This window comes from Herpailurus yagouaroundi, unplaced genomic scaffold (genome assembly GCF_014898765.1).
Source record: "Herpailurus yagouaroundi ecotype Mexico unplaced genomic scaffold, PumYag 403, whole genome shotgun sequence".
NCBI classification, from domain to species: Eukaryota; Metazoa; Chordata; class Mammalia; order Carnivora; family Felidae; genus Herpailurus; species Herpailurus yagouaroundi.
In genome coordinates this window covers 2,009,627-2,023,185 of record NW_024412620.1, presented here as the reverse complement: position 1 = coordinate 2,023,185, position 13,559 = coordinate 2,009,627, and the positions used below count along the sequence as shown (strand labels likewise).

At 46.3% G+C, this 13,559-nt stretch overlaps 1 protein-coding gene across 2 annotated transcripts in view; it reads left to right on the top strand.

Annotated features, from left to right (window-relative positions):
* Window positions 1-5,203: 5,203 nt before the first annotated feature.
* FCMR (Fc mu receptor) overlaps window positions 5,204-13,559 on the top strand; it is a 15,039-nt gene continuing 6,683 nt past the window's right edge. Inside the window, exons 1-3 of one of the 2 annotated variants that reach the window (XM_040463480.1) lie at window positions 5,204-5,339; window positions 12,273-12,608; window positions 13,361-13,492. In XM_040463480.1, the coding sequence (XP_040319414.1) occupies window positions 5,303-5,339; window positions 12,273-12,608; window positions 13,361-13,492 (505 nt within the window). In that variant the 5' untranslated portion in view covers window positions 5,204-5,302. The remainder of the gene's footprint in view (window positions 5,340-12,272; window positions 12,609-13,360; window positions 13,493-13,559) is intronic. The other variant, XM_040463482.1, reaches the window with a different exon arrangement.

Sequence of the window (13,559 nt, the reverse complement as noted above, 5' to 3'; positions counted from 1 at the left end):
CAGAACTTAATTAAGACTATTTATAATGGAATAAACTGAAAGCAAGTATAACTGTGCTTCTCTTAGGCATTAAGAAAAAAATCTTGGTTAAGTATCCATGGAATTCTTGACCTTGGATCTTATATCTTCCTGGGGTATCCTTCCAGATAGAGAGGCTATTAATCAAAACTCAAGTAACCAAATGAGTAAACTCCTTCCACAGAAATTTCAGCTAGAAGCTAGTTAAATGGTAACTTAGCTTTTAGAATAATTGACCCAAAGTCTCTTGGGGGACAGTGATTAGATAAAGGACCCCCTTGTCTGCCAAGGCCATTCCTAGGCTCTGGCACTAAACCTAATCATATCCTATCAACCCCTCACACCACACCAGACTCGTCCTCAGGGCCTCTGTGTATCAGAGTTCTCTCTGGGAGAAAGTTCTTCCCAGGCTTCTATCCTGCCTGATGTGGGGAAGAGAATTTGCTTCCACCTGGGCCTTGATCATACTGCTTCTGATGCTTTGTGCTTCCAAGCCTGCCATTGAGCAGACTCAGATTTCAGTCCTCCTTAGTCTCCCCTCCTGCTCTACCAACCTCAATGTCCAGGCCTGATTCCTGGACCCTGACCTGGATCAGAGTCTTGGGCTGCACTCTGGCCCAGAGAGATGGTCATCAGGAATATTTATTTCTCTCTGTTCTCTGTAATGGGGATGCATATTTAGTTTCTTCTGGAATGACAGCAAATCATTCCAGGAGAACCAAAACCTACAAGGTGCATCAGAACCTATGTTTTCCCCCTGGAAGCTACTCTCCGACCAAAGCATCTTTCCTGGGGCAGTAAGATTTAGATGCAGCTTCTATATTAATGCCAATAACCTGCAAGCCAATCCGGAGCTCAGGCAGCCTATCCCATCCCCTAGAATCAAAGACCAAGAAATGCCACTAACGTCGTAGACGATCCTGTATTATTCTTAACTGATGTTATAAACTGCTGGTCAAGTACAATAATGTACTGCCCAAAGCCCACCTGAAATCCTTCCATGAATAAGGAAGCTGGTCTGTGGCTGAAATGGGATATCTAATAACTTAAAAGGTCAACAATTTGGGGGAGGGTTTTAGTTTCCTAGCCTGCTATAACAAACCAGCATAAACTGGGTGACTTAAAATAACAATACCTTAGTCTTTCACCGTTCTGGAGATTGGAAGTCTGAAACCAAGATGTCCGCAGGGTTGGTTTGTTCAGGAGGCTGAGAGGGGGAAGCTGCTCGGGCCTCTCTCCTCACGTCTGGCAGCCGCCCGCAATCCTGGGTGTTCCCTGGCTCACAGCTGCATCACTCCCGTCTCTGCCCCATCCTCACGTGGCCTTTTCTTGATGTGTCTGTCTGTGTCTTCACACGGCCTTTGTACAAGGACACCTGCCATTGGATTTAGCTCCCCCCCATCCTGTTTGGCCTCATCTTAGTGAATTACACCCACAGAGTTCCCATTTCTAAATGAGGTCATATTTTAAGGTTCCAGATAGACACAAATTTCAGAGGGACACTATTCAGCCCAGGCCTTGGGAGTAACAATCGACTGTGGGGTTAATGATAAACCAAATAGCAATGATCAATGCCGAGCAATGACTCAGAGGAGTACTTAACTGTTTCTGATGATTAAAAAAAAAAAAAAAAAAAACTTCCTCAAGTTCTTGAATTATTTTGATTTTTTTTCCTTTAAAAAATCCATTAGGTAATAATGATTACACATTACTAAGGCCCAATAGTGGCCGAGAATCTGCTTACAGCAGTTGATTTTGGTTTGTAAAGCTATATATATACATATATACATACACATACACACACATATATACATACATATACATATACATATACATATACATATACATATACATACATATCGTTTGTCTAAGACTTTCCCAAGAATCAGGACAGAACATTTGTCCTAAGACTAGTAAATGAATCTGGTCCCCAAAGCAGAGAAACAAGTACAGTCCCCTCCTCACCGACCCCACAAGCTTCTCTGAAATAATGAACTCTACTAGAGGGTCTATATAGGAAACATAATAAGAGATCATCTTAGAAAGACCACATATCTAAGGAGCCACCAAAAGAAAAGATATAAAACAGACCAATGGCTCCCAGCTAGCTAGGGTGCTGAAATAGGAAGGGAAAGAAGATGGTCAAGATCTTAGATTCCAGGAGTTCTGAGGGCTTGGTAAGCCTCTCCTAAGGCTGATAAAGAAATGGGCAGCTGACCCACCCTCACTGGAGTCAAAAGTCTTTGATTAAATGTGTGGAGGTGAATATTCTAAACTCCAGATTTTTGCTGATAAATTGCATTAAAATTCATCCAAAATTCTACATATTTGGGTTCTAACCTTAGAATATCAATAGAAGTGTGGCCATATTTAGGTAAGAAGTCTTACCATTTCTTATAGCAGAAGGCCATGAATAGGCTCACAGTAAAGGTTAACCTTCCCAAAGCCTTGTTCCTGTGGAGTGGCTCAGTCTGGGTCAGGCAAGCCTCTCGTCCAAGTTCTTGGAAAGTGGGAACCACAGGGTGCCTGAGCCGGGTACCTCTACCTAAGTGGGCTCCATGGTGAATCTAGCAGGTGAGGGGATGCTCATGATCTGTCTTTGCGGAGAGTAGTGTTGGGTCCCGGGGAGGGCCACTTAGGATCTCAACCCTCAGTCTGGAAAGGCCCAGGAGATGGCTGTTTCGGAGGTCAAACAGCCTCCAGGAGGTCAAAGGAGAGTGATGTTACAACCAAGCACAATCCATAATGACAACTTTCACCTTAATGGAGACAGCTAATCTCCACTGAACTCACACTATATTCCAGGCATCGTATCAAGCCCTTTGTGATGCTTACCTCAGGCAATCTTCACGACAACCTTATGAGAAATATTTTTCTTATCCCATCTGTAACATAGGGAGGATAATAAAAACCCAAGTCATTATGGGGACTAAATGAATTCACCTGAAGGACTTAGGACAGTTCCCAGTGTATCTGGCATTATTTATTATATCCACTTCCCTGTCATCAGACTCTGAATTTTTTCCCATTGCGTTCATCCCGTCTGGTCAAGCGTTGGCCCCAGAGGATGTTAGGCCACTGAGTCCCCTGCCTGTCAGTGGGCTTCAGTTTTTCATATCTTTTCCCAAGTGGGAACACCAGGGCAACACAGTGGCCCTGTGAGTCAGAAAAGAGCAATAAAATTTGGTTGGTGAAAAAAGAGGGAGAAGAGAATGAAGATAGTAAACTCCTCCACTTAGCCAGGGTTCAGCCTTCCCTTGGGGACCCAGCCTACCCTGAGACCTTGGGGTAGAGACTGGAGGTAGAGACTGGATCGCCTAGGTCTGGGAGTTTTGATTCCTCAGATTTCAAGCGTTCACTTCCTACCCAGGAGTTCTGAGACCCCCCAATTCCCGCTCGTAACAACCCCAGTGTGATGTTACTAAGGGTTTCATCTGGGCCACCCGCGATGTGAAAATATCTCATTCCACACATTCCCAGCACTGCAGCCACAGCACATCCAGCCCACGTCTCCATAGACGCACGTGTGCACGCACACAGCATGTTCACACTCACAAGCCACACACATACCTACCCATCTTACTCCCACATTTTTACACCCACAGTCACCCACCCACCCACCACAGTCATTTATTCTCTCTCTTGCCAAGGCAGTCCCAGGTCTTGAGCCCAGCAGATGGCAGAGCCCAGCTGTGGGACAGCTGTGAGGAATTGGGATGAGCCCTCCAAGTAGGAAGGGTGGCGGCTGACCAGAACCAAGGCCTCTGGCAGTCACTCACTCTAACCAGAGGCCTGAGGCTGCCCCCTGATACCTTGGCCCAGTTGGTGGTTGGAGGAAATCAGAACTGCAGCGGCCCTGCGCTGATGGAAACCCAGATAGGGGTGGGCAGGACAGGCTGCCTGCCCCCCCCACACACTTCCTCTGCACCTGCCCTGAGCCTCGCGTTTGACTTCTACTGCGGATGTTGTCGTTTTGTGTTTTGGAGAGCATGTGACCAGTCTGGTAAGAAAGGGGGTGGAAATGGCCTCAGTCCTCGGTGCTCCCGAGAGGCTGCAGCCCCTGGAAATGAGGATGCTGGCCAGGTGCCTACAATGTAACCATCGGGAATGAAGCCCTGGGGATCCTCTGATTAAGTAACCGCTCCATGCTGCACCTCCACATTTAAAAGCCCTTCAAGCCCTTCCATGGCCATGGTTTCTGCTGGGCCTCATGAAAGCCCTGTGATGTAGGCAGGGCAGGGACCACCCCTATTTATTAATGAGGAAACTGAGGCCCGAAGCTAGGAAGCACCAAACCAGGACCAGAAGCCATGTCTTCGGACGGGAACCCAGAGCTCTTTCTGTGATACTTTGTGACTGATGGCCTCAGCATATCTCCCGTCTCCATCAGTCACTGGCCCTTTCCCATAGACCCTCGGGGGGCTTGGAGCCTAGCTCTGCCAGGCTGCTGTGACTTCAGACACTGTCACGTGATCGTCTGGCATGCCTCTGTGGCCCCTGGAATGTTGCCTGGGCCCCTGCCAGAGGGCAGCACCTTCAGGGGCAGAGCTGGGAGAGATGAAGTGTGGTTGATCTCAGGTTCTGGGCAAACTGTGGTTAATTAAGACTCCAGGAACAGTAACCTACAGGAGGGAATGCCAGGCTCATTGAGTCCCACCCTCCTTTTCTAGATAAGGAGATCTAGGCTCAGAGAAAGGGAGTGAATTCCTCAAAATCAACGGTTAGTATTCCCATATGGTAGGTGCACAAAATTATTTGCCAAGTAAATTCAAGGGCTACAACCAGTATCTTCTGACTTCAGGACTAAGTTTCTACCCATACAGTCCTCCTCCGATGGAGAAAATTGGTGACAAGTCTCTTTTATCCTGAAGACAGGGATAAGGCAAGTGACTCTGTCTCAGAAGTCAATGAATATTCATAATGCATGGGAGGCCCTTCCAAGAAAACATGCCCAAGGCTAAGAAGCATCATGCCTGAGAGCTTCTAATAGCTTTTTGGAGCTACCTACCTAGAGGCCCTTTGAACCCTGGTGACCCATTCGTGCTCAACATAACATATTTTCTCAATTCCTAACTTCCGCTGTGGTTTGCTGGTATTTTCTTTTTTAGTCTAAAACTAGTTAGCAAACAAAACAAGTTGTCATTTCCTCATTTTCAAGTCTTGCTCCTCGTGGGGGCCAGAAATCTCTTTCAAGCTCCAGATTGTAAAGGGTTCCTGGGTGAGCAGTGGGTCCCTGTCCCCATCTCCAGGGGCTTTTGGATGGGACGTTGCTCTGGAAGGAGCCATGGACCTCTGGCTTTGGTCACTTTGCTTCCTGCCAGGTAAGTGCCCTGGGAAAACATCTTGGACGTTTTATGAGGTTGAATTGTCCACAGGTAGGGGAGTTGCTGGCCATCTCTAGCCCTGATGTTCCTGGATGGATTTGTTTGCAGATAAGTACTCAGGGCAGGATAAGGATAGAGACCATGTGAAGTTCTGGACGTCCTCCCCACTCTCTGTGAGTGCCCCGCTCTCCACTCCAGACTCATCTCCTGTGAGGCTCAGGTGTTGACCCACTAGTGTTGAAGGCATTACCTCTCCTAGGCATATTAGTTTGATAATATGGGATCATAAAGCAAGTGCCTCCAAATTTCTTTCTTCTTACCTCCACATTCTCTTTCTTTGGATCTCTTTCACTGCTGATTTTCAACTTTCAGCTTTAAATGAAGACTGCTTCATCAGTTCAGTAACCCTAATCCATTCCTCAAGTTTAATATCTTCAGCCCTGTCTTCTGAATCGCAATAGCTGCCTTCTGGGAACCCTCACTTTAGTCTCCCACCAAGAGCTGAAATGCAACATACCTAGCACCATAATTCAAGTTCCTTTTTGTCCCCCATCCAAACAAGCTATTCTATCCATCTTAACTATCTCTGATATCAGGTGCAAATGCCAGAATGATTTTTTTTACCACCTCTTACCACTTATTCCCACCCCGACTTTGACCCAATTAATGGCCAGTTCATGTAATTTCTGGATTAGCATGACCGGGATAAGCAGCCTCTACTAGAGAGGTAACAGAGGGAATGGAAAGGAACAGAACTCAAAGTCATCTCATAACTATCCCACTTCCTCCAAACTGACCCACTGGTGAATCCAGATTACTCTAATGTTTGACTCTAATCATAGGATCGCCCTTCCTAGAAACCTTCAATGGCTCCCACTGCCTACAAACTCCTACCTTGTGCTCCCCTTTTACCCTCTGAGCTTACCACACTCCCCTGCGCTTCCCTAACCTCCAGCCAAAGAGGACTCCTCCTTAAACATGTGCTGAACATTCCTGTCACCATGTTCTTAGTCATGCCATTCCTTCTGCTGATAACATCCTTCCTCTCATCTCCACCTTTTATGAGGCCTTCAGAATTCACTTCAACCTCCACCTCCTTGTACGCTTTCCAGAGCCCTGTGTTCTGAATCCCAAGAGCTGACCTCATTCTGCCTTATATTGTGACTTGGCATGTATTCACTTTATTTTGCTGATTAATTGGTGAGCTCCTTGAAGGTCAAAATGATTTTTTATTCATATTTGCTTTATTTCTAATGGCTTGAATATGGAAGAAAGTCAAATATTTGTTGAGTCAAAGATTGAAACACCCTAAAAGTCCAAGGAAATGCAATTTTAATGAAATGTCAGACTCTGTGAGAGGACTTATGTCAACACAGTGGATGGTTAACTAAACTTAGGCTTGAGAAGAAAGAGTGGTTCAGTGGGGGTAGAAGATCTCTAGGAGTTAAGGGTACTTGAACTGCAGCACTGTAGTCTGTCCTGAGCAATACCACCGTTCTAGCTGGGCCAGAGGGGTCCCTGCTCTGGATCCAGTCCATTTCCCTTTGTGCCCATCCTCAGAGAGTGAGGAGTTCACAGGCCCAAGGGGATTGTCCTCCTCAAGCCCACACTCATATCCCCTCTTCTAGACCTCGAACTCCTTGTCCAGATGACTCTGGGCCCACTTTCAATGACTGTATAAGACTCCATACCGGGTCTTCTATCCTAGAATTCTATCTTATTCTATAAAAGGCTGTTTGGAATGAGATGGGTGGAGCTAATACATGAAACCTGGGTTATCTGCTATATATGTACTAGGACCCTTGTGGTGTTGGCAGGAGTTGGGATGAGAAAAGAAGGGGATATAGGACAGATGCTAGGAGTAGGAAACTTGGAGACATTCTTCCCACATAGAAATGTTTTATTTATTTTTATTTTTATTAAAATGTTTTTTAATGTTTATTTATTTTTGAGAGACAGAAAGACAGAGCATGAGGGGGAGCCGGGCAGAGAGAGAGGAGGACACAGAATCCAAAGCAGGCTCCAGGTTCTGAGCTGTCAGCAGAGAGCCTGACACAGGGATGAGACTCATGAACCATGAGATCATGACCTGGGCTAAAGTCGGACGCTTAACCTGCTAAGCCACCCAGGTGCCCCCAACACAGAAATATTTCTGAGTGGACATCTAAGGTGTGTGAATTTGTCAAGATGGGTCATAGGACACACTTTACTCATCGGTTTATTATCTTGATTTATGATTTTAAAATATTTAGACGTATGATGTCGGGGTCTTTATTTGTATTTCTGCCCCAGGTTGTACAAATATTGGAATAGTCCTTGTTCCAAGAGCCCAGTGCATGGGGCACAAACCATAGACCACATGGCCCTAGGGGAAGTTCCACAATAAAGCAAAAATGTATTACATGATGTAGGCTTTTTCACCTTGACCCATAAAAGTAATAATACATACACATGATGTTGTGACCCAGTACACACACACACACACACACACACACACACACACACCTAAAATTTATTCTTGATTATTTAATATAATATGGGAATGAGTTTTGGGTTTCAGCAGTTGGGTGGATGCCGGTACTCTCTTCTGAAACAGGAAGAGCTTAGACAGAACAGGTTTGGGAAGAGAAATCAAGAATTCTTTTTTTGTTCGTCTATTTGTTTTGCCATGGTAAGTTTGAAATACATCTTAGATATTCAAGTAGAGTCCAAGTGGCGATATCAGAAAGGTGATTCTAGAGTTTAGAGGTAAAAAAGACAAGACTAGAGATGAATGTTCTGGAAAAAACTACATACAGTTGGCATTACAAGCCATGGGAGTAAATGAACTAAAGTGGGGAGAGGAAGGGAAGACTGAGAAGAGACCAGGCATAAGTACCAGGCCTTAGGGCAACCCAATACTGAGAGGTGGGTAGAGAAGGAGAGGAAAGAAAGGAGATTGAAAAGGAGTAGTCATTGTGAGTGTGGTGTTAGGGAAGCCACGAAAAGTAAGCATTTCAAGGTGGGAGGGCTCAATTCCCTTACATGCTGCCAAGAGGGCAAGTAAATGAAGACAAAGACATCGAATGTGGAAGCTAGGAAATTTTTGCTGACCTTGACTAGCAGTGCTAGTGGAATGTTGGAGACACAATTCTGACAGGCATAGGTGGAAGAAAAAGTGGGAGGTATGAAAGTGGATTCTGTGACCTTGATGACTCATTTGAGAAAGAGAACAGAAGAGGGGTGGCATCTGAAGGGGAGGCAAAAGGTAGATGGAGGGTTTTTTCAATATGGCCAATATCAGAGCAAGTATGTAAGCCATGGCAATGATAGCAGAGAAGAAACCAAATGACACGGCGAGGAGAGAGGGATCAGTGTGGAAGAGAAGTTCTAAAGAAGGTGAGCAGGTTGGACTCAGGACACAGGAAGAAGAACTGGCTTTGGGGAGGAGTGGGGACACTCTATTCATTGCGACAGGACAAAAAGCAGACAGTCTGCCTGGACACACATGTTGGTGTATGTGGGAGTAGGAAGTTGAGTAGAACGTTTCTCATCTTTTAAAAAAGTTCACACTCCATCTGGTAAACATAAAAGTCTCAGGGGCGCCTGGATGGCTCAGTCAGTTAAACGTCTGTCCCTTGGTTTGGGCTCAGGTCATGATCTCACGGTTCACGAGTTCGAGCCCTGCATTGGCCTCTGTGCTGACAGTGTGGATCCTGCTTGGGATTCTCTCCCTGCCCCTCCCTCATGCTCTCTCCCTCAAAAATAAATAAACACTAAAAAAAAGTTGCAGGCCAGCTTCCCTCTTCCAGAAAGAATTCTGCGGTGACTTGAGTTGCGAGGGTTCTCATCAGCCGGAAAACCACTGCTCAACAGAATCCGAAGTCCATCTTCAAGGCACCACCCCAGCCAAGGCCTTTGGAGCATTTACCATAATTTGCATCATGGAAATGATGTGTTTTTCTCCCATGTTCCAAACATATATATTTATATCTAACTATATATCGAGAGTGACCTTTTAAATCACCTATACCCCTGTCCTCTACCATCGCCACTGAAAATCAAGTCACCAAGTTAGAGATCAATGTCACTTACTAACTAGCCTCTTTAAAACACCAATATTAAAGGGGTTGGGTCCCTTAGACACCTACTTCCACCCCTCCTTTTATTCCCCAGAATCATATGGAAATATAGTTATGTAGTTCAGAATTGCAAAAATTCAAGGACACCTGGGAAGCTTATTTTAAAATGCAGATTCATAGGCCCCACCCTAGACAGATGTAATCACCATGCCAAAGGGTAAGATCAGGTCACCAGCATCCTACTAAGTTCCTCCAACATGCCTCATATGCACACTGGGCATAAATTCGAAACCAGGAAATTACATCTATCTTTTCTCTCTTTGGGAAATCTGCTTTTCTAAACCCTGGTTGTGGGTTAGAAGCTACTGTGAACTCCAAGGAGAGCTGGGGTCTTGTCCTTTCATCTCACCAACTAGTGCTTCCTTGGGACCAGAGCTCAGTGTACCCAGCAGCTTTTCTTGTGCTTCGTCTATCCAGGGTTCACACAATAAGGATGCCTTGCTTTGTCTCCTCTGGCTGCCTTAATAAAACATCATAGACAGTGTGGCTTAAACAATAGAGCTCATTTCTCACAGTTCTGGAAACTAGAAGCTCAAGATCAAGGTGCTGACAAATACTGTCCTTGGTAAGGGTCCTCTTCCTGGCTTACAGACAGCCACCATCTCCCTGGGTCCTTACATGGCTTCTTCTTGTGTACATGGAGAGAAGAGGGACACTAATCCCATTGTGAGGGCTCTACTAACCTCATCTAACCCTAATTGCTTCCCAAAGGACTCATCTCCTACTACCATCACATTGAAGGTTAGGGCTTCAACACGCGAATACTAGGGGAACACAAACATGCAGCCCACTGCAGGGGATCTGGGTAAGCCAAGGGTTTACCAGAAGCTCATTCCTGAGCAGAGTGAGGTCACTCGAGGTGTCTGCATAGGTGATGACCTCTCTTTGCTCTGTCTTGCTCCTGCCCGTATTGTAGCATCTTGCTCTTGGGAAAGCAGCATTCATGCCCCTTTCTGGCTGGGTTGGTCCAAAAATACATGCTCACTCTCAGATGCTGGGCTTTACACACAGGTGTGGGCTGTCTGGACACACAGGGTAATTCCCCCACCCCCTTGACTGGGTCTTTTTCTTTTGAATGGGTCACCCTTCCATTGCCACGTTCCAGTCATGAAGCTGCCTCACACACCTAGGTTTCCAGCAGATTTGAAACAGCATTGGATTATTTGTGTGAAAGTTTCCATGTTAGATGTTACATGTTCTGGCTGGACCCTCCTCTTATCCCTACCATGTTAACACCAGTTACACTCTTAGACTTGAACATACTCCTGGAAACGTTCCCCCTTCCAGCCCCTATCCCCCATTCTCATACTCCCATGGTTGTTTCTACCTCTTCACTGGTGTCCACACTCTCTGCTCCCCCCGGAATGTCCTCTTCAGCTCTCTCTGCTTGTCCAGAAACCTCAAGCCCTCCTTCTTTCTTTGACTTTCCTTATCTTACTAAACTCCTTGGAGCTATTCTTAATGTGTGGTCAGGGGATGAATTTCAAGAAGTCTGTCAACTTCTCTCCATGAACATGCCATGTTCTCTCTCATATCCCAGCCTCTTTGAGCACTGTGCTCATTGCCTGGAAGAGTCTTTTCTTCCTCTACTCAAGTTCCCTGGCCCCACTCCCACACACATACTTCACCCTTTGCTCCTCTTTCCAGAAATATGCAGACACTTATTGGGACCCATTTAGTTGATAATTAATCATATTTGGACTACCCTCTTTTTCCATCTGACTCAACTGTGTTAGATCTGCCTTCTCTAAGCCAAAGCATAAACGTATTGTATTGTATTGTATTGTATTGTATTGTATTCTGTTCTATTCTATTCCTCCCTGCTCCCACCCTCCCCAACACACATACAATGTGTATACACCTGTGCACACGTGCGCACACACACACACACACACACACACACTCTTGCATTCCATCTGCGTTCCCTCATTCAGTGAAGACCATCATTCTCTCAGTTGCCCTCCACACTCAGTCTTTCAGGTCACAACTTAGACTTCACTTCTTCCAGAAACCCTTCCTCAAACTACACCATCCCTTGGCAGCAGCCTGGATCCAGTTTCTCTGCTCACTGCTTCCAAGCCTCCCTGTATATCTCGGTTGTGGGGTGTATCACATGACTCTGTAGTGAGAGTCCATTTGTACCACCCACTAAATGATTCATTCTGTGCAGGGAGGGATGCCAGCCATCTTCCTGCCACATAAAAGGCATTCAACAAATGCTTTAAAAAAAATGATTTAACAAACAAAACCGAGGGTGAGCGGTCGTTTTGGCTGAATGGATCTGAGCAAAACAAAACTAGACAGGAAAGCTGTTGCAGCAAAATTGCACTGTGCCTCCCAACACCGCCCTGAAATCAGTTGGGTGCTATGTGCTGATTGGGGTTGCTATGGCATATCATCTCTCCTCGGCGTGGGACAGAAGTTTTGAGTAGTTTTGACTTCTTAGAGGTTTGGTAACTGAGATCTTAGGGGTTTGGGTTCGAATGAGGGTGAGGGTTATGTTAAGGTTTGGGCTGAGAGAGGTCCAGCTGGGAGTCAGGCTTGGGCAAAGGGCTAGGGAAGAACATGGAGCCAGACTGAGGAGGTACATAGGGTTAGGGATAGGAGGAGGTTGAGGATGAGGCTAGGGCTAGAGATCAGGAGAAGGTCGAGGCTAAGGTGATCTGAGGCTTGGGCTGATGATGGGGATAAGGCTGAAGCTAGAGAGATGAGTGTGAGACTGGGCCGGGGCCTGGGTTGGAAATAGGGCTGGAGTTGGGGATGTGGTTGGAAATGGGGCTTCCTGTACATTAACTCCCTCTCCCTGCAGTGGCTGGGGCTCTGAGGAACCTCCCAGAAGTAAAGCTGGAGGGAATTCTGGGTAGCTCCATTACCATTGAGTGCCCGCTTCCTCAAAAGCATGTGAGGTTGTATCTGTGCCGGGAAGTGGCTGAATCTGGAGTATGTTCCACCGTCGTGTCCAGCAAGAATTTCGTCAAGGAAGAATACAAGCACCGAGTCACCCTGAAGCCATATCCAGATCAGAATGTGTTCCTAGTGGAGGTGACAGAGCTGACCAAGAGTGACAGCGGAGTCTATGCCTGTGGGACAGGCATGAACACAGACCGGGGCAAGACCCAGCAGGTCACCCTGAGTGTCCACAGTGGTAGGTGCCCCCCCATGGAGGCTCAGTGCACCTAGCAAATGTCACCACCCGGGAAGGCTGGGAGAACCACTGAACTACAGAAGTCCTACAGACTGTCATGCTATTACCATGCTAGCCAGTCCAAAGATAATTGGGATTTGCATAGTTGAAACCTCATACAGTGAATTAACTTCACAGTCCCCCAAATTTCCGACCCAAACCATTTGAAAGGAACAAATAAACGCTCTCCTTGCGTTGTATTCTATCCGCACTCCCCAAGGTCTGAGGGGAATGAGGGTTTAAGGTAGAGGAAAGGCTCTGAGATGGGAGGAAATTGGAAGCAAAAGGACATAACTGCCTTACATAGCTGTCCCATGAGACATAGCAGGGATAACTATCAAGGAAAGACAGTCATTTTTCAAGTCACATTTGTAGGTCAAACTTGGTATTTTATGATCTGATCCTTTCCATATGTCTCCCAAATCCCACCTTTCTCCATTCCTCTACTGACTTCTTAACTCCTATGCAACCACTAATTCAACAGCCATTCTAAAATCCCAGTGGCCACTGAGAAAGGGTGGAAGAGCATTTCTTTCAGGGAAGTCTCCAGCCCATTCTTTTTCTGCTCTTCCTGGTGGACTCTGGCCTTGTCCTCCCACTGCCATCCACCCTGGCTGAGTCAGCTTCAACTCATACCAACATCCCTTCCTGGGGTCTCAGTCTCTTCCGAGAGCCCCCCCCCCCCAGTGTATTTATTCCCTTTGCCTCGATAGAGTATGACCCATTCTGGGAAGACGAGCTGATGCCTGAGCCTCCAAGATGGTTTCATAAATTTTTACATAGACCGATGCCCCCTTGGTTCCAGATGCCTGCACATGCCGATTCTCTTGAATTCATACCTAAAGGTCAGTTCACCAAAGCTGAGGTAGGAGAGGTGGGGGCGATGATGTGGGGGCATTGTGACAGTGGAGG